The following is an 18,865-nucleotide window of genomic DNA, read 5'->3' as shown; positions in this document are numbered from 1 at the left end:
CTTGCAGTGAGCTGAGATCGCACCACTGCACTCCAGCCTGGACGACAGAGTGAGACTCTATCTCAAAAAAAACAAAAATAAAGAAAATCTTCTACTGGCTTTCCATTATCACTGGAATTAAGTCCAAACCTCCTTTCATTGCCTAAAGTGCTCTACAGGAGTGGGACCTACCTGCATCTGAGGGCTTGCCTCAGGTCAGCACAGGAAAAGGAAGAGCAAGATAGTCCTTAGGCCTTTAAGTCATTAGACGTGCCAATGCTGCAGGGCCAGAATTGGTGAAGAAGGGAAGGTGGGATGAACAAGGGGATTTGTGGCGAAGAAATTCAATGCACTTGAAGGGGCACTTGACGTGTTATCTGACCTGTGGTAAGTGCTCAGTATTTGCCAATGGATGAATTATGACTGAATGAATAAAGTCACAACCTGGCCTAGAGCTGGCCTTGCCTTTTTTGGGCCAGAAATGAGTCTAGGCTGGGGGCCTTGTTAGTCCCTGTTTTCATCTTCTCCTCCTGATTTCCTACTTCACATTTCTTTTTTAGATTTAATAATCTGGTAAGTTCAGCCCACGTGCTACAGGTCAACCGGGCATACAATGAGAATGATGTGATCCTAATGCGGTCCAAAATGAACATTATCCAAAAACTCTTCCTGAATTCTGACATCCCTCCAAAGCTGAGGGTAAGAAAGACTCCCACTCCACTCTGGCCTTTCACCAAGAAGCATTTCCCCCACAAGGACAATTAGAAAGTTAATTATCAGGTACCTCATAAGTCCTGGCCAACTAAATATCCTTTACCTAGCAACTCCATGAAAACCATCTGCCTTTTGGAAAGGGGGTGGTCATGGGGTTCTGGAGGCCAGGAGAGGTTTCCTGCCTTCCCTTGGAGCTTCCATCAGTGACAGGCTCCCACTCTGCGGGTAGGTGAATGTCTCTGAGTCCCAGAAGGATGCCATCCTTGCCGCCATCACAGAGGGCTACCTAGATCGGAGCATCTTCCATGGGGCTATCATGTCTGTCTTCCCCGTCATTATGTACTTCTGGAAAAGGTAACTATTTCTCCTTATTCAGTGACTGCCAGGTCAGGAAAACACACTTAGTTTGGAGAGAGTTTTCTGTCTTCCTCTAGCACTCTGTTTCATTTTTCCAGTTTCTAGGGGGAACTGAGATGGTGTTTTCTTATCCTATTCACCTCACTCCATCCCTCACACAGAACACCAAACACTGAATCCACAGATGGAAGGCAAAGTAAGACTGAGAACCAAAATCCCTGGTTTCCCACCCCTCCTCTTTCTATGCTTGCTTGGAACAAGAATGTGGGATTTTCTTAGGCCTGGGTTTCTCACAAGAAGGTAAGACTGAATCACAGCCACTTGGTGAGAAATTCTGTTGAGGCTAACACAACTGCTTGTGCTTAAGGAGCTGCATGAAGAAAGCAAGCCAGAAGTGCTTTGCTCTGCTGTGCTCAAATCCCCATAATTACCACTGAGGGGGACACAGTTGCTAGATACTCCAATTATCAAGAGGAGCTAGACATTCAAATGTGTATTTCATCTCTTCCAAGGTTAAAGTGGCAAATATGGCAACTAACAAAACTAAAACATGGTGAAGAACCTGTGAAGGCCAAAAATCAAAAATGAAGCAAGCAAAATATATGCAGATATTTTGTGGCCAAATGCAATCTGTGGCCCACTGGTTTCTAACCTATCCTGTAGAGATTTGGCCTGAGCCCTCCCAGCTGGTTATTTATTCTGTTTATTCCTGTGGTCTGCCAGAGTTTCAGTTCATATCTTCCACATGGTGAACGGCAGTGCCTTGGGTGGTAGTGACCAGAGGACACCTGACTGAAATGTTCCCAGACAAAGATAATCAGGACACTTAGATTATAAAGTGACTTTGAGTCTTAGAATTTCCCATCTTCCACCAAAAAAAAAAAAAAAAATTACTTTATTAAAACAGAAGTGTGAAATTGCTTACCAATCTCTAATCTTTATTTTAAAATCCCTAAGATAATAAATTATTTAATACAGAACTGAGAGAAGTACAAAAATCTAAGTTCAAGACAAGCAATTTAACCTTTTGATCATCAAATGTTGTCTAGAACTTAATTCTAGTTCTCCTAGCAAGGACTAAATAGACATTCACCCAGAGACTTTTGGAGGGATTGGGAACCTCTGAGAAATATATGCTTCTCTTGAATGAGCCAGTGTTCAGCTGTCTCCTATGTGCTTAGAAAAATGAGACATGCCTTAGGGAGGCTTTGGATTCCTGTTCCTCCTGCAGTTTCTTTACTTACTTTCCTACATACTTATAAAGAAATTTACATTATGCAAACTGTGCTTACATATATTATCTTAAATGAACCTCTCCACAACCCTATGCAGTGGGTGGGGAGGAGTATAATTATCCCTGTTTTACAGATGAGACTGAGGTTCAGAGTGGTTGAGGGACTTGCCTAGAATCACTTGGTAAGTGGGTCTCTTGGTCTCTCATCACTATAAATAATGCATGTGCGGCATATTGGGAGGTCCATTAGGGGAAGGAGACCCAGTTCAGCAAGTGAAATGGGAAAAGTCTACTGGCATAGAGCAGACTGACCCTCAGAGAGAGGGGAGGAGGGCAGCAGGCAAAACCACCAGAGCCGAAGCGCCATAGAAAATAAATTCAGTCTTAGCCAAGATTGACCTCCAAGGGGTCCAATCCAAGGACTGGCTGCAGGTAGGGATAACGAGGGGCTTGGAGCCAGGAAGGAAGAGATGGTGGTGAGTATTGCACAGGCTTCTAGAGAACATAAAAGTCATAAAGAGTATATAAATCTGAATTCACATGAGAAACCAGGTCTCTTCCAGGGAAGGGCCTGCTGGGAATAGAGTGAGGTGGTCAAGGCTCTCAGTAAGGGTCAGGGTGGAAACTAGGATTAGGACCTGAGCAAAAGCCCTTCGAACACTCTGGCCATACCAGGTGGGGTCAGATAGGGATGTCAGAGTCTGATGCTGGGGTGCACCTCAGGGGTTAACCTCACCCCAGGCCTCGGGATAGCAGGCCCTTTACAGGCTCCGTTCACTGATGGTTCCAGAAAGAAGTCCCAACAAACTGCCCATGCCAGGCCCCCACTGGAGCCAGGTCTGGACAAAGAGGAGGCCTCAGAACAAAGGCCACTGGCAGGTAGTATTCCAAGGCCAGGATGCTCTCCTCTTCTCTGTTGGACACCCATATTCTCTGAGGACTGGCCTGGCCCCATTTCCCCTGTGCTCGGTGCTCCAGCCCCCTCCACTAGGGGTTCCCTCCTGTGACCAGAAGCCTTTCTTCCCACAGGTTTTGTTTCTGGAAGGTGACCCGCTCTTACTTACAGTACAGGGGGAAGAAGTTCAAGGACAGAAAAAGCCCTCCTAAATCTACGGAGAAGTATCCTTTCTCGAGTGGAGGTAAGCTCCATCATGACTCACAGCCCCATTCTCTAGCAACCAAGACTTGCGAAGAGAAAGCAAGGGCCCAAGGGGCCAAATTCAAGACTTCCTCCAGGGTGTTTGCTAGAGCCAGGACAGCTCATTTACTTGGCTCTCAGGGAGACGGAGGACTCAGGGTAAAGCACGAATTATCTGTCACTAGCAGTGCTAGCAGAGGGTACCTCTCCCCAGCAATAACTCCGGGACACCTCTGTGCATGCCGGTCACAGTCTATGTTGAGGGTACATGGAGAGGATGATCTGCTTTTCTGCTGCTTAAGAAGCCCCCTGCTCTATCTCCATTAAACCCTCCCATTTAGAAAGCATTTATTTTATAACGTTAAGCAACAACATTAAAATCTGCATATATAGTTTTAATGTGATAAATATGTTTTCACGTATATATAATTTTTATGAAAGCAGACATATATATATTAAAAAGTAGATATATGAAAGCATACACATATTTACTTTTGTACAAATTCACAAAAAATAAGTAAATATGCATATGTATATATATATACACACACACACACACACAGCCATGGACCACATAATGATGTTTCAGTCAATAATAAACCACATATACAATGGTAGTCTTATAAAATTATAACACTATACTTCTACTGCACTTTTGCTATGTTTAGATGCACAAATACCATGGTGTCACAATTGCAATAATATTCAGTACAGTAGCTTGCTGTATAGGTTTATAGCCTAGAAGCAATAGGCTATTCCATAAAGCCTGAGTGTATAGTGGGCTCTGCCATTTGGCTTGTGTAAGGACATCCTATGATATTCACACAACCACAAAATCACCTAATGACACATTTCTCAGAATGTATCTCTGTCATACAGCTGTGATTGGTACTTGAGCAAAAGGGAATTTTAACAAGGAAGAGGATAGTGAACAGGGCAGTGGCTGGTGAGGACAAGGATGAATGTCTTTCAGGGGAAAGTTCTGAAAACCAAAGAAATCAGGTCTATGAATCTGGGAACAGCATCAGAGAGTCATCATGTACAAGTTGCAAGACCTTGAGCATGGTGCTCCCCTCTCTCAGTCTCACATCCTTGATCTCATGTCTCAGTCCATTTTGTGTTACTAAAACAAAATACCTCATATTGAGTAATTTATAAAGAAAGAAATGTATTTGGCTCATGATTCAGGGGACTGGGAAGTCCAAGAGCATGACACTAACATCTGGCAAAGGACTTTATGCTGCATCACCCCATGGTGGAAGGCAGAAGGGCAAAAGAGTATGATAGAGAACAAGAGATGGCTGAACTCACCTTTATAACAAACCCACTCTCATGATAATGGCAATAATCCATTCATGACAGCAGACCCCTCATGGCCTCATCACCTTTTTTTTTTTTTTTTTCGAGATGGAGTTTCGCTCTTGCTGCCCAGGCTGGAAATGGAGTGCAATGGCGTGATCTTGGCTCACCACAACCTCCACCTCCTGGGTTCAAGCGATTCTCCTGCCTCAGCCTCTCACATAGCTGGAATTGCAGGCACACACCACCATGCCCAGCTAATTTTGTATTTTTAGTAGAGATGGGGTTTTGCCACGTTGATCAAGCTGGTCTCAAACTCCTGACCTCAGGTGATCCACATGCCTTGTCCTCCCAAAGTGCTGGGATTACAGGCGTGAGCCACTGTGCCCAGCCAGCCTCATCACCTTTTAAAGGTCTTGTCTCTTAATACCATCTCTGTGGCAATTAAACTTCAACATGAGTTTTGGAGGTGACATTCAAACTATAGCATTTCACATACAAAGGTTTAGATTTAGATAATGTTTTATCATTAACATTTTGTAATCTAAGGTGTGTTAAACAAGAGCTGTATTGCTTACTTAGAAAGATTCATTTCACTAAGAGTTGTTGCAAGTGTTTTTAATGCTTGTTTTTGCCCTTCCCCAGGAGACAATGCCATCTTAAGGTTCACCTTGCTCAGAGGTATTGAGTGGTTGCAGCCTCAACGGGAAGCAATAAGTTCAGTTCAAAATTGTGAGTTGGAATTGGATCCCCACTGATAGCAAAAGTTTGCCACTCAATCAGAGGATGACTTTAAAACAAGTTTGGCCAATCCCCTTATTGACCGTAAGGAGACTGAGACCCCCAAAATGTGAAGTAACTTGCTGAAGATCACATAGCTTGTGAGTGGCAGAGAGGAGGTGAAAATTGTGTCTCCTGACCTCCTTCCATGGCTCTGTGGGCAACTCTCATCTAAATAATTCTATCTTCTTGGTTTTTGTCACCCCAGGAAGGCAGGTACCTTAAGCTTCTCTATATCTCTGCTGACTCCTCATTTCCAGGCATGATGTATGATCTTTATTAAGAGACTATCACAATGTCCTAGTTGTCACTTCTTCCTCACACTGAGACCAACTGCTGGTTTGAACACACCATCTCATACCTCCTGCTTCCTGGAGGCTCCTGCTGTGCATCTCTTCCCTGTCACAAACCCTGCAGTTCTAATCTCACATACTGAGGCCATATTATGTTCTTTTTCTTCCCCATCTTCAGTCTTAAGGAGTCAACTCCACTCCCACCCACTAACCCTGCCTTTGTTTCCACATAGTCTCTCCTAACAAACCTTCCCTTTCTATCCCAACTTCCAGCTTCTATTAGGGGAAGAAGTTGGAAATACTGCTTTTCTGCATCTCACAGGCATGAAATGCCAGCGTACCTGACCTGCCCATTTGTACATGTTTCCTCACTGCTTCAAGGGGGAGGCCACTATGGAACATTGCCTGTGATCCATAGGCTCCAAACAGTCCTAAAGTCTTGTGATTTCTAGTGTTCATCTACCCTAATCTCCTATTTTACTTCCCTGGGTCTATGTGATTGACATAATGGCGTTCATGTCCAGCTGAAAAGTCTCCTGGGACACACACAAACACACAAATTGCAGTGTAGAAACCAGGTCTACTGAATATCCCTGGAACAGGCCTGCTTTACCTTCACTTTCCAACCCCTGCCCTGGAGGTGTCCGTGGAAGCCCTCCCGGCATGGTCCTCCAGGCTGGAGACCTTTCAGTGACTGTGTCTATGTCATGAGTTCTGATGCAGTTTTTCTCTGTATTTCTCTTTAGCTTCATCAAGCAACCTTACTCAGCCAAGACTCGTGGTATCTGCCATGCAGCTGCATCCTGTCCAGGGGTAGGCATGAGCTGGGAATCCTCTTCTTCAGTTCAGAGATGCTATGTCCAAGCATGCAATGGGAGATGGTATAAACTTTCCAGAGACTAGCCTCGTACCCTGCCTCTCCTCAGCATGCAGAACCTAGAAACTGAACTTGCTGCCTCTGGTGGGAAGTTAAGGAGGTGTTTCTCTGTGGGGGTCTTTTCTCACCTCCAACTAGGAGAGGCACTTTTAAGAAGCTGGAGTCTCTGATCCACTTTTCAATAGAATACTACTGCTGTGGAAGTGTCCCAGATGATCTTTGATTTTTATTTTTAATTTTTGTCAATTTAAGGAGTAAAGTGCAGTTTTGTTACATGGATATATCAGGAACTAGTGAAGTCTGGGGTTTTAGTGTAGTCAGCATCCAAATAGTATACATTGTACCCATTAGGTAATTTCTCATCCCTTACCCACCTCCCACTCTTGCACCCTTCCAAGTCTCCAGTGTCTATTATTTTGCTGTCTATGTCCAGGTGTACATATTATTTAGCTCTCACTTGTAACTGAGAACATGCAATATTTGACTTTCCTTTTCTGAGTTATTTTATTTAAGATAATGATCTCCAGTTCCATCCATGTTGCTGCAAAAGACATGATTTTATCTTTTTATGACTGATTGGTATTATATTGTGTATATATGTCCTACATTCTCTTTATTCAGATGATCTTTTATTGCCAGCTTCCCAAATAGTCCAGGCTGCTCAGGGCAGGGTGCATAATGTGGGAAAGAAAGAAAATCTGTTCTTCTGCTTGGCAGGATATTGGCAATAAGAACAGAAGGGACTTGAGTCTGTTAAAATCTGCTTCAGCTTAACTCACTTCTGCACAAACTTCTAAGTGAAACTGATGCTAAATTAGGGCTCTGGGAGAATCCCCAGGGGTCGTGAAAACCACAGCTGATGAGTGCCAAAGAGTTATTTGGGGGCCAAAGTGGTAGACAGCAGCCTCTGAATGACAGGCCTGGTGTCCTTGCCAGCCATGTCACTTATCAGGCCTGTTTCCAGACCTGCCCTTCCAACAGGGACTTGGAGCTGCCCAGGCATTATTTGCCAGTGCCAGTGCCCAGAAGACAAACAAGATACTTTGAAGCTCTTTACACTGGAAAAGCAATGCATGGCTTCAGAGTTTATAAGACCTTGGGGAAGGTGAGACTGAGAATGTGAGAAGCCCTATTCTGAAGCCTGAAGGTTTGTTTTGGCTCTTGCCATTCCTAAAGGAAATGACAGTGACAAACCAACAGAGAACACAACTTCAATTACTGCATCATAATTGTGATAACTGGTTGTTCTCTCTCCCTTCAGACAAAAATTATCCTACACCAAAAAAGAGAAGAAGTAATCAAGCCAGACCCCCAGCAGAGGCAAATCATCTCTCAGAGGCCTCCTAACACTGATAGAAACTTTTCTGCTCAAAAATGAAAGGCCCTGGTGCCATCATCCCCAGAAACGATCAAGAAGGGCAATGGGGTGACAGCCCAGATATGGCAGGACCAGACTGCAATGGGTAAGACTTGGGCAGAGCATGAGAGGAAGAGCTTCTTTCCACAGTAAGCTGGGTCAGGAGACCTGGGCTCTAGGTCTTGCTCCACAGCTTCGTGGCTGTGTGCAAACCCTGGTTCAGGTTGTTAAAGAATCCCATGAAATGGATGTAGAGATCACTGAAGGCAATCAAGAGTAAGGTGCTATAATTATCAGCAGGGACAGATGGTGTCTTTTAATGGTAGGATCTCTCATTTAGACAGTGACTCACACCCATTGTCTCAGTAAGTCCTCACAACAACCCTGTGGGCAACCATGTCAGAAATCATTTATTTTTAAACAGTTAAAGAATCTGACTCACAGAGAAGGTAAGTGACTTTCTCCAGATTACTGGACAGTAAATGGCAACATCTGGACTAGAACACACCATTTCTGATTTTTTGTCCTGTTCTTGTTCTATGCCAACCATTTACGCAACTTTTCATGCACAAAAAGAATAGTTCTTCCTGAGAGTTCTGTTCATTTGCCAACTAGTAGATAAAAAACTGTAAGGTTTTTGACCTAAATCCCTAAACTGTTGTCATAATTTTAAATGAATAGGACTATTTTCTCTCCTTTGAGAAAAAAATCAGAAGTAAAATGAGTCAGAATTTCCTGAACAAGCCCTCCACCTGAGGTCACTGAGGAGAGGTTGGCTTGTCATCTCTGTGGGTTACAGTACAGGAAAGTGCTGGAAAGCTTTTTGGAGAATCCTTTCAAATTTCCAGCCAAAACTTCCTGCTGTGCTGATGTTTTTTATTTCCCAGACTTTTCACAAGGATGAAAAAGGTGATGTTGGAGCACAGCTCGTGAATGCCTGAGACTCTGAGGTCACCTGGTGGGGCTGTGATTGCAGGAGATCCAGGCAGACTGTAGGCAGACATGACTCTAGAGGAGGCTGAAGAAAGGTGAGGTGTGGAGAGCCCCCTGGGCCCCTGGGAGAAGGCCCAGAAAGACAGGAAGGCCTGGACAAAAGCATATGAGACTTCCCTTCCCTATCAGGGCTAGAGCTTTAAAACAGGACTGCAATTAATAGAAGGAAGAGTGGGCATGAAACAGAATCTCAGTCCCTAAAAATCAGGCAAAAAACTAAAGCAAGAACCCAGGTAAGGAACAAAGAAGAGCTCATTTAGTGAAATTGAGGTAACAGGGAAGCGCTTCATCAAAAAGGAGTAAGTCACAAGCCCCACGCATGAGACTAGAGGGGATGTTAGGCCAGCAACAAGGTGACTGACGAGGATCTAGCAAAATACTAACTCATGATCACATACTGAAATACACTCACATTGGAGTGGGACATGGCTGAACCTGCATCTTGGCAATAGATGGGCCCCACTTAAGGAAAAGAAAGGTACTTTTCCTGATCCATTTGAACTTAGATCTTTGCCCCATCTTCCTATTTCTTAATTATCTTTGTCTCCACAATCACCATGGGTATATTCATGTGTAGGTATGCAAACACACAAACATGTTATTTAAAAGGATTCACGGTACTTAATAGGTCATCCCTGAGTTGGAAAAAAAAAAAATCTTCTCCTTTATTAAGACTTAGTGATTGCTTCTTTCAGTTTCTTACATGCTCCCTTCAAAGATCCCAGATCTAACATGTTCTAATGCCAGTTAGGCTAGTGTCACTAAGTCAGTCACCTGTAGAATACAGGCAGGGTGTATAAATGAATAAAGCAGTCCATGAGAGAGAGGAGGGAATGGTAGAGACTGCGGTGAACTGGAGAACGTGTCCCAAAGGGGTCAGAGACAGTCCGCTCAAGTCAGCCAACCTAGTGTTGCCAGAGCTTCTACTTAGGAAAAAAAGGAAGGAAGGAAGGAAGGAAGGAAGGAAGGAAGGAAGGAAGGAAGGAAGGAAGGAAGGGAGGAAAAAAGTGAGAAATTAAAAATGTCTGTAACATTACAGTTAAAACAAATCTTAGCTAGGGACAAGACTGACCCACAGCCCAACAAATTGCAATCTTTGCTTTAATTTTTTTCTTTGCCCTTGAAATTAGATTTGGGTCTTGGGTCTAGTTTGAACAAAAAAATGAGAGGGGAGGAAAGGAGTCCCAACAATAGATCCAGGGGCCACTGCCATCTAAGGAAACGGCCAAGAAAGAGGGACCAGGTAAGGAACCTGGCCCACTTCAGTTCCTGTGTTAGTTTCCTTTTGCTACCAAAACAAGTTACCAGAAACTTACTGGCTTAAAACAACACAAATTATTATACAGACTTGTAGTCTGTAGGTCAGAAGTCTGATCTGGGACTCAAGCTAACATCAAGGTGTCTGGAAGGCTGTGTTCCCCTCTGGAGGCTTTTGGGGAGGGTCTGTTTCCTGCTTCATTCAGGTTGTTGGCAGAATTCAGTCTTTGTAGGTATAGGACTGAGGTCTTGCTTCCTTCCTGGCTGTCAGCTGAGAGCTGTTCTCAGTTTCTGAGAAGCCACCTGTATTCCTTGGTTCATGGCCTCCTTCCTCTGTCTTTAAATCCAGCAATGGTGGGTCAAGTCCTGCCCGTTCTTTGAATTTCTCCTGCCTCTTCTTCTACCATCACATCTCTCTGGTTCCTTCTTCTGCCTCCCAATTCCGTTTTAGGGCCCACCCAGACAATCCAGAATAATGTCTCTGTTTTAAGGTCCTTAGCCTTAATTCCACCCACTAAATTCCTTTTGCTATGTAAGGTCACACATTCACAGGTTCTAGAGATTAGAACATGGATATCCTAGGGTGGTCACCTGAAATTCTACCTACCACAGTTCTAGACCACCTTCCTTAGAAAAGAATGTATGAACTCACAGTCTGGGCCTCTGATGCGATTACTGCCTCCTAGAGACTTGGGAACACCATTTTTTTCTGTCTCTTGTCATAGCTCTGACTATTCTTTCTCATTCTCCTTCACATTTCTTCTGCTTCTTCCTTAAATGTCAGTGCCCCCTGTGGCTCTCCTGTTGAACTTACCTTCTTACAACGCACTCTCCCATTTGCTTGAGATCCCTAGCCCCTAGCTTCTCCTCTAATAGGAGTCACTGCAAATTTAATCCATTCTAACAGGGTCCACAGCACAAACTTAATGTGTCCCAAATCAATTTTGGCCCCTTTATTTCTTTTCTCCAATCAACCCCATCTTCCAAGCTAGAAAACTCAGAATTATCCTCAACTCATTCCTCTGCCTCCCCTCCCATATTTTACCTGCAGGAATGGGAAGTTCTGCCACTCTGCCGTGTCACTGCTATCCAGGCCTTCCTCTCTATCTCACTGGCACTGCTTTTGTCAGGCCCTCATCACCATCACTGGTCCTGTGAAGTAACCACACTCTCCTCTCCACACACACCCAACACACTCTGCTTCATCCCACACGCTGAGAACAAATCTGACCTGCTCATTTCCTCAGTGTGAAGGCTTTTATTCCCCTCCTTCACCGGTTGGAAAAGTCTCAACTCCTTTGTGGGACATACAAGGCCATTGCTAATATGGTCTCAGTCCAGTTTTCCAGGTTTGTCTTTCCCTCTCTCTGTCTCATATACCCCATTCTGCAGCAACTTGGTGATCGTCTAAAGGGCCCTTCCCTTACTTCTCTGTCACACAGACATCACACTGTGATACCTCCTGATTCTCCTTTCTCCTCTTACTCTCTCGTCTTAGTTTTGGAGACACATTTTTTCCTCTCCTTGAGATACTTATTCATGTATGTGTCTCACCTACTAGACTACATGCTTTTGTAGCGCAGAGACCAAGTCCTATTTTTATTTGTACCTAGAATAGAATAAGAACTATTTTTCACCTTGCCTAGCACAGTGACATGCAGATAATAGTTGCCTCATAAATACATATTGAATGCATGAGTAAATGAATTGTGCTGGGTGCTGGAAATGCAGTGGAGAAAACAGAATGTGAAGTTCATGCTTTCACTGACCTTATAGTCAGACTGTGCTATTAGCAGAAAATCAATTAGACTATCAATCACAGTTGTGACTACCACCATAAAGAAGAAATAGCAAATGCTATTGTCTTAATGAATTTTTTTATATTCCAATGAATCTTGATGCTTTAAGAACTCTTTGTTTTTTAGGAATCTCATGCAGACCATTCAGACTAAAGGGTGACAGAAAGAGGCAGAGGAAAGCAGAAAGAGCAAGAGTGACTGAGACCTGCCTTCACCTTCATAGAAGCCTTTTCTGAAACATGTCAGAGAGTGACATGAAGTCTCCCTTCTTTATACAGAAGTATGAAAAGACATCTATCCCTCATTTTGAGAGACTCCAACTGATCCAAGTGTCATCCAGAGGAGGAAGTGGCCCATGTATGCAGGACCTCAGGGTGCCAGGCCTCACCCATACACCTCCAGGGCTGCAGGTCATTAGCCAGAATAAAGGATGTCCACATTCACAATCTGTGGGCCTACCATCCTCTTCTTAAGTAAAAGAGCACAGGGAAAATGATAAGTTGCTCCCAAGAGGGCTCCCAAGGCCATTTCCAATTCAAATGATTCGTGGATACAATACTTCTCTTCCCAGATGATCACAAGCCAGCTAGTCCCACACAGTGACTTTGACAAGTTGGCCCTCCTGCAACCAACAGAGTCCAGACCAGGAGGCCCTGCACCCTCCTTCAGAGCTCATGGTTTTCCATGAGGCAATCTTGTTTAAATCCCATCTCTGCTCCTAGCAACTTTGTGATCATCAGCAAGTTACTTACCCTCGCTGACTCCCAACACTGTATTGTGAAATGGAGCTGATGATGTCTACCTCATAGGGTTGTTTGAGGACTGACTGCATATAATGTAGTCTAAGAGCACAGCATAAGGCCAGGAACAGATGGACGGTGGGGGACTTTAGTTGCTTTCCCTCCTTCTATCTTTTCCCCAAACTTCCCAGGACATGAAGGAAGTGGTTGATCAGGAGTGGTATAGTGAATAATTTATTCCTGGGAAAATTCTGAATGTATTTTCTCCAGCAAATTGTATGGTCCTTGGGGGCAGGATGAAAAGGGCATCACAAGTCCCAGCTACATGGGAGGCTGAGGTGGGAGGATCACCTGAGCCTGGGAGGTCGAAGCTGCCATGAACCAAGATCGTACCACTGCACTCTAGCCTGGGCAACAGAGTGAGATACTGTCTCAAAACAAAACAAAACAAAACAAAAAACAACAAAACCCTACAAGATCTGTTTAATTCCTAACGCATATGTAGTCCTTCAGAGGATACCTGTGTGTTATATGTTTATTATTAATAGGGAGCAATAAGACTTCTTTCCATACCCTCTACACGCACACCCTGAGTTACTGACAGATACGTGCTTTAAAAATATTAGTGAGCCTTTATTGCGCACTTACTATGTGACAGCAGGGCTAAGAATTGCAAGCCTCATTCTACAGGCAAAGTAATGGAGGCAGGAAAATGCCAGCACTACACATCTTGTCAGTGGCTTCAAAATATGTGATGCTTCCTGGTGTCACGTGGAGATTCTGAACACAAAGACTCAACAATTTGCTTAACTGTCAGAGGAAAATCAGAGAGTCTATACGAGTCATTTTTTCAAGAATTGTATTTGTGTCAAAATATGGATTTGGGTAGGTGGAAATGGGAACAGTAGAAAAAAAAAAAGATTGAAGAGATGTAGGACTGCCAGACTTAGCAAATAAAAATACAGGCACCAGGTTGAATATGAATTTCAGATAAGCAATGAGTACTTTATTAGCCTGAGTATGCCCAAATATTGCATGGACATATTTAGCTGATGCTAAAAAAGTTATCTGTTGCTTACTTAAAATTCAAATTTAACTGAACATCCTATGTTTGATCTAGCAACACCCCCTGTTGCCCGCCTCCAACCAAAATGGATGGGTCTGGGAATTTGAATACTCAACACTGGAGCTGGGACTGGGGTTGGGACAGGGTCCCAGCAGAGATGAGAGGAGCATCTGCTTTGGTGGGGGAATTACTCATCTCCAGTCCTGCCTCCCGAGGCCCCATCCTGGACTTTCTGAGGGTGAAAGTGAGCTGTGAGTGCTGAGTCCCTGCAGGTGAAGGGAGGAGCAAGAAGAGTCCAGGGGGCTACAGAAAGTGGGGAGGGAAGGGAAACCACAAGTCCTCTGGGCACCTTCAGGAAGGCAGAGGACGCCTGGGTGTAAAACTTCCATTATACTTCGTCTAAATGGGCACTGATGGCCTTATCTGACAAATTCAGTGCCAGTGATGGTATTGTTTCTGTGAGACATGATGATTCTACTTCCAGCTATCATCTGTCAAAGAAATTTGGAAATTAAACCCATTCATATGCTGCCAACTAGGGACTGGTATGGCACCATGGATAGTGAGGAGGGATAGAGGCCCCAGAAGAACACAGGAAAGGTCCCAGCAGAGGAGAGATGGCACTCTCTGATTAGGGTAATCTGAGGTGGTTTAATAAAGGGACAACTTACAAAGGCAGTGGAGAGTGCAGGGAGGTTGTGAGGGAAAGTGCAATACCCAGAGCTAGTTACACAGAGGCCCCAGGACCAACACTGGGCTCTGAGGATAGGGTGCCTGGTAGCTGCATCCAAGGACAGCATTGGGGAATCAGACCTCTTTGCCAGGGATTTGGGCCATAATCATGAAAGGCACAATCCCAAACACTATAATCTTGAAGGCTGAAATCCTGAAAGATCACAATCCCTAAAGTCTAAAATTCAAAAAATCACAAGCCTGAAAGATCAAAATCCTGAAAACACAATTCTGCAAAAAAAAAAAAAAAAAAAAAAAAATTTAATTCTTTAAAAACATTTATTTACATTTTAAAAGGGTATGTATTTGGCAGACATAGAAACACAACAGAACTCTTCATAGGCCACTTGACAAGATAAAATAGACAGTAATAACATTTTTGTCAGTGTAAATACTCAGCTATACTAATGACAGTCACACAAACATAACACTATGAGCAGACGAACCATAGTCATAAGGAAGTCAGTCAAAAGCAAAATATATAATGCATATCACTATGCTTGGTAATGGTGTGTGCCCAGCTTTATAACTGCAGTCATCTGAAATATTATGACACACAACCTAAGTATTTTGACAAGATCAATCAAAAACCACACTAGGCCACTACTACCATATACGCAGTTGCCCAAAGAGTTAAGATCTTGAGAAATGTTATCTGTCATAAAAGCAGATATACAAAAAGGACATCTCTTTATTTACTGAGAAAGTTTTAGTGTTTTTGCATACACGGACAAAGTCAAGGAAGGAGTCAAATTTGCAAAAAATGCATAAAACAAATTAGAATTCTCTGAAAGTCTTTATGCAATTTATACCCCCAGTATTGGAAATGATGCAAAGATGGAATACTTAACAAATTGTCAAAAAAATGGTGACAATTTAAAATAGTAGAGGAATGAAACAAAACAAAAAAACTTTAAAAATTCAACATATGTAAAGGTATATTACATATTACGGGCAGTTGCTCGGAGGTAGTCCATAAGAGTGGACCGACTTTTATGATCATGATATTTTGAAGTCTTGCATCTTGAATAGCTGTTTTCTTTTTATCTTTTAGGGTGTGTCTCTCCTTGGAGAATTGTTCACACTCGTTTTCTATATGACACTACCTTTTTTTAAATTCTTCTATGATTTGATATAAATGGACATGAGTACTCCCTATTAAATTTTCTCATCTTCTATGCCATGCTTCTATGTTGCTTTGGGTATTCGTAAATCCCTTCTGCACGCATTCATATATAAGACCACAAATTTGGCAGAAACAATCTAGTGTGCAAACAGCAATACCTTTGTGTGTCTTCTTATTCTACTGTGTGTGTAACTGTTTTCAAATCTGTCAGTAACTTTGCTGGTTTCTTCAGGCAAATGCAGCTTTAATTCATGAAAAGCTCCTGGAATTTCAACAGTTGGAAGGAATGCCAATGCAGAAAAATGATGCATTTTTAAATGGAGTTTTTGTCGTTGCTATGTAGCGTGGTCAATCCAACTTATCTGAATTTTCCGCCAAATTCAAATAAAGACAATAGTAAGGTGATAGATTTGCCTAACCTGATGCAAATAATGATGCAACTACCTTGTGTTTAACGGAAAATTCACTAACCTCTTCCCCAGAACTCAGCTTTCAGGATTTCAACACTAAGGATTTTGTTCTTTTGGAACTGTGATTTTTCAGGCTTTTAGATGTTAGAGATTTTGATCTTTAGGAATTTTTATCTTTCAAGATTTCAATACTTGGGATTATGGTATTCAAGATTGTGTTTTGGGGGGCAGTACTTTCAGGTGACTGAATCTTCACAGCTCCAGGAAACCCTGGAAGGGAGAAATAAGTACCCAGACTTTGTCCTTCTCCTTTTCTCGGATTTCCTACCAAGACTTCCCATTGGTTGAATTCATTCATCAGCCAGAGTGAGGAAACCCATTGATGTAGTCCATTGAGGTTGGCTGTGGGGATAAACCTCAGGGTAGAGAAGGGTAGATACTGAATGTGGAGCAGCAGATTGAAGATAAGCAGCAAATATAAACAATCCACACTGGAGTCAGGGAAACTTCCTCCAGGGAACATGCCTGAGCCAAGGCAGAAGGAGAAACAGCAATCCCACACACAATCAGGAAGGGGAGGGGGTGAGCTGGGAGGTGGTTTAGACTATAGAAGAAGCACACATCATCTGAACATGAGCAGGAGGCCAGCACGTTCTCAGAACCACAAGAAGTTTAGTAAAACCTGTGTAGACAGGAAGGGTAGTGGAGAGAATGATGATAATTACAGGATTCCAGAATGTGATAATTAGCATTTATTGAGGACTTACTATGTGCAAGACAAGTGCCTAACACTTCACATGTGTTATTTATTCATGTATTTATTTATTTCAGAGCAGGAGTGGAAGTTTAAGAGCTTTAGAGCAGGAAAGAAAGTATACTTGGAAGAGACCCAAGCAGGCAACTGGAAGGACAAGTGCACACATGTGTTATTTCATTTTCCCAATAAACCTGTGAAGTAAATACGTTCATATTTAATGAGTAAAAAGAAAAAAGCTTAGAAAGTTTAAGTAAACATCCAAGGTTCCACAGCTGGTAATTGCAGATCTGAGATTTGAACCCTGGAAGCCTGTTAACCATGCCTGTTACCACTATTAACTATGACTCTTTTCTGTTTTTTGTATACCATAAAATAACTTTGGTCCCCCCCAATCTTGCTGCACATTGAAATTCCTGGGGGAGTTTTATAGATAGATGGGTAGATGATAGATAGATAGATAGATAGATAGATAGATAGATAGATAGATAGATAGATAGATAGATAGATAGATTTTTTTAAGCAGTTTTAGGTTCACAGAAAAATTGAGCAGAAAATACAGGGAGTCCCCATATACTCTGTTCCCACATACATAACCTCCCCACTATCAACAACCTGCACCAGACTGGTACATTTGTTACAGTCGATGACACATCATCATCCAAAGGGGTTAGGAAGATTCTTGAGCCCAATGAATAGGCAGAGCACTGAGGATTTTTTTGGACAATGTAATTATTCCATATGATACTCTAACGGTGGATATATTTAATGGTACATTTGTCAAAACCCCTAGAATGTACAATACCAAGTGATCTGTAATTTAAACTTTGTACTTTGTTTGTTTGTTTCTTCTGTTTGATATTCTCAGAGCTTCCTAGATCTATGGTTTAGTGTCTGACATTAATTTGGGGGAAAATTCTTAGTCATTATTGTTTCAAATATTTCTTTTATTCTTTTCTCTCTTCTCTTTCCATTCTTCTCATTATGTGTATGTTAACATGTATGTAAAACCTTTTGTAATTGTCCCACAGTTCTTGAATATACTGTTTTTTTTTCCATCTCTTTCCTCTTTGCTTTTCAGTTTTGAAGGTTTCTTTTGACAAATCTTCAAGTTCAGGGATTCTTTTTGCAGACATGCCCAATCTACTAATAAATCTATCAATGGCATTTTTCATTTCTGTTACAGTGTTTTTGATCTCTGGCATTTCTCTGCTTACAGTACTCATCTGTTCTTGTATGTTGTCTACCTTTTCCATTAGAGCCCTGTGATAGTTAACTTTAGGTGCCAACTTGGCTGGATTAAGACCTACTTTGATAGCTGGTAAAGCATTATTTCTGGGTATGTCTGTAAGAGTGTTTCTGGAGGAGACTGGCATGTGAGTCTGTGGACTGAGCGGGTAAGATCTGCTCTCAAAGTGGGTGGGCACCATCCTATCAGTTAGAGGGCCAAGATAGAACAAAAAGGCAGAGGAAAGGCAAACTCTCTCTCTCTCTCTCTCTCTCCTTCTCTCTCTCTCTCTCTCCTTCTCTCTCTCTCTCTCTCTCTTTCTCTCACCATCTCACAGCTGGGACACCATCTTCCTACCGTTGAACATCAAAACTCCAGGCTTTCTTGCCTTTGGACTCTAGAACTTACACCAGCAGACCCCTGGTTGTCAAGTCTCTTCAGACTCAGACTGAGAATTACACTATTGGCTTCCCTGGTTCTAAGGCTTTTGAACTTGGACTGAGCAATGCTATCAGCATCTCAGGGTCTCCAGCTTGCAGATGGCCTGTTGGGGAACTTCTCAGCCTCCATAATTACATGAGCCAATTTCCCTAATAAATCCCCTCTCATCTATCTATCTCTCTATCTATCTATCTATCTATCTATCTATCTATCTATCTATCTATCTATCTATCTATCTATACATATATATCTGTGTGTATATATAAACCAAATATATATATATATATAGTT

General features: G+C 42.5%; 1 protein-coding gene across 1 annotated transcript in view; it reads left to right on the top strand.

The window, feature by feature from the left end:
- The window catches only part of RGSL1 (regulator of G-protein signaling like 1), a 107,884-nt gene extending 95,361 nt beyond the window's left edge, over nucleotides 1-12,523 (top strand). The window contains exons 16-22 of the mRNA XM_011942119.1: nucleotides 540-678; nucleotides 923-1,047; nucleotides 3,314-3,423; nucleotides 5,367-5,453; nucleotides 6,541-6,607; nucleotides 7,933-8,134; nucleotides 12,204-12,523. Coding sequence (XP_011797509.1) covers nucleotides 540-678; nucleotides 923-1,047; nucleotides 3,314-3,423; nucleotides 5,367-5,453; nucleotides 6,541-6,607; nucleotides 7,933-7,969 — 565 coding nt within the window. The 3' untranslated portion in view covers nucleotides 7,970-8,134; nucleotides 12,204-12,523. The remainder of the gene's footprint in view (nucleotides 1-539; nucleotides 679-922; nucleotides 1,048-3,313; nucleotides 3,424-5,366; nucleotides 5,454-6,540; nucleotides 6,608-7,932; nucleotides 8,135-12,203) is intronic.
- The last annotated feature ends 6,342 nt before the right edge of the window (nucleotides 12,524-18,865 follow it).

The sequence above is a fragment of the Colobus angolensis genome, unplaced genomic scaffold (assembly GCF_000951035.1).
Source record: "Colobus angolensis palliatus isolate OR3802 unplaced genomic scaffold, Cang.pa_1.0 Scaffold206, whole genome shotgun sequence".
Lineage (NCBI taxonomy): Eukaryota > Metazoa > Chordata > Mammalia > Primates > Cercopithecidae > Colobus > Colobus angolensis.
Note: the sequence above shows the minus strand (reverse complement) of the source record. Positions and strands in the feature narration are given on the sequence as shown.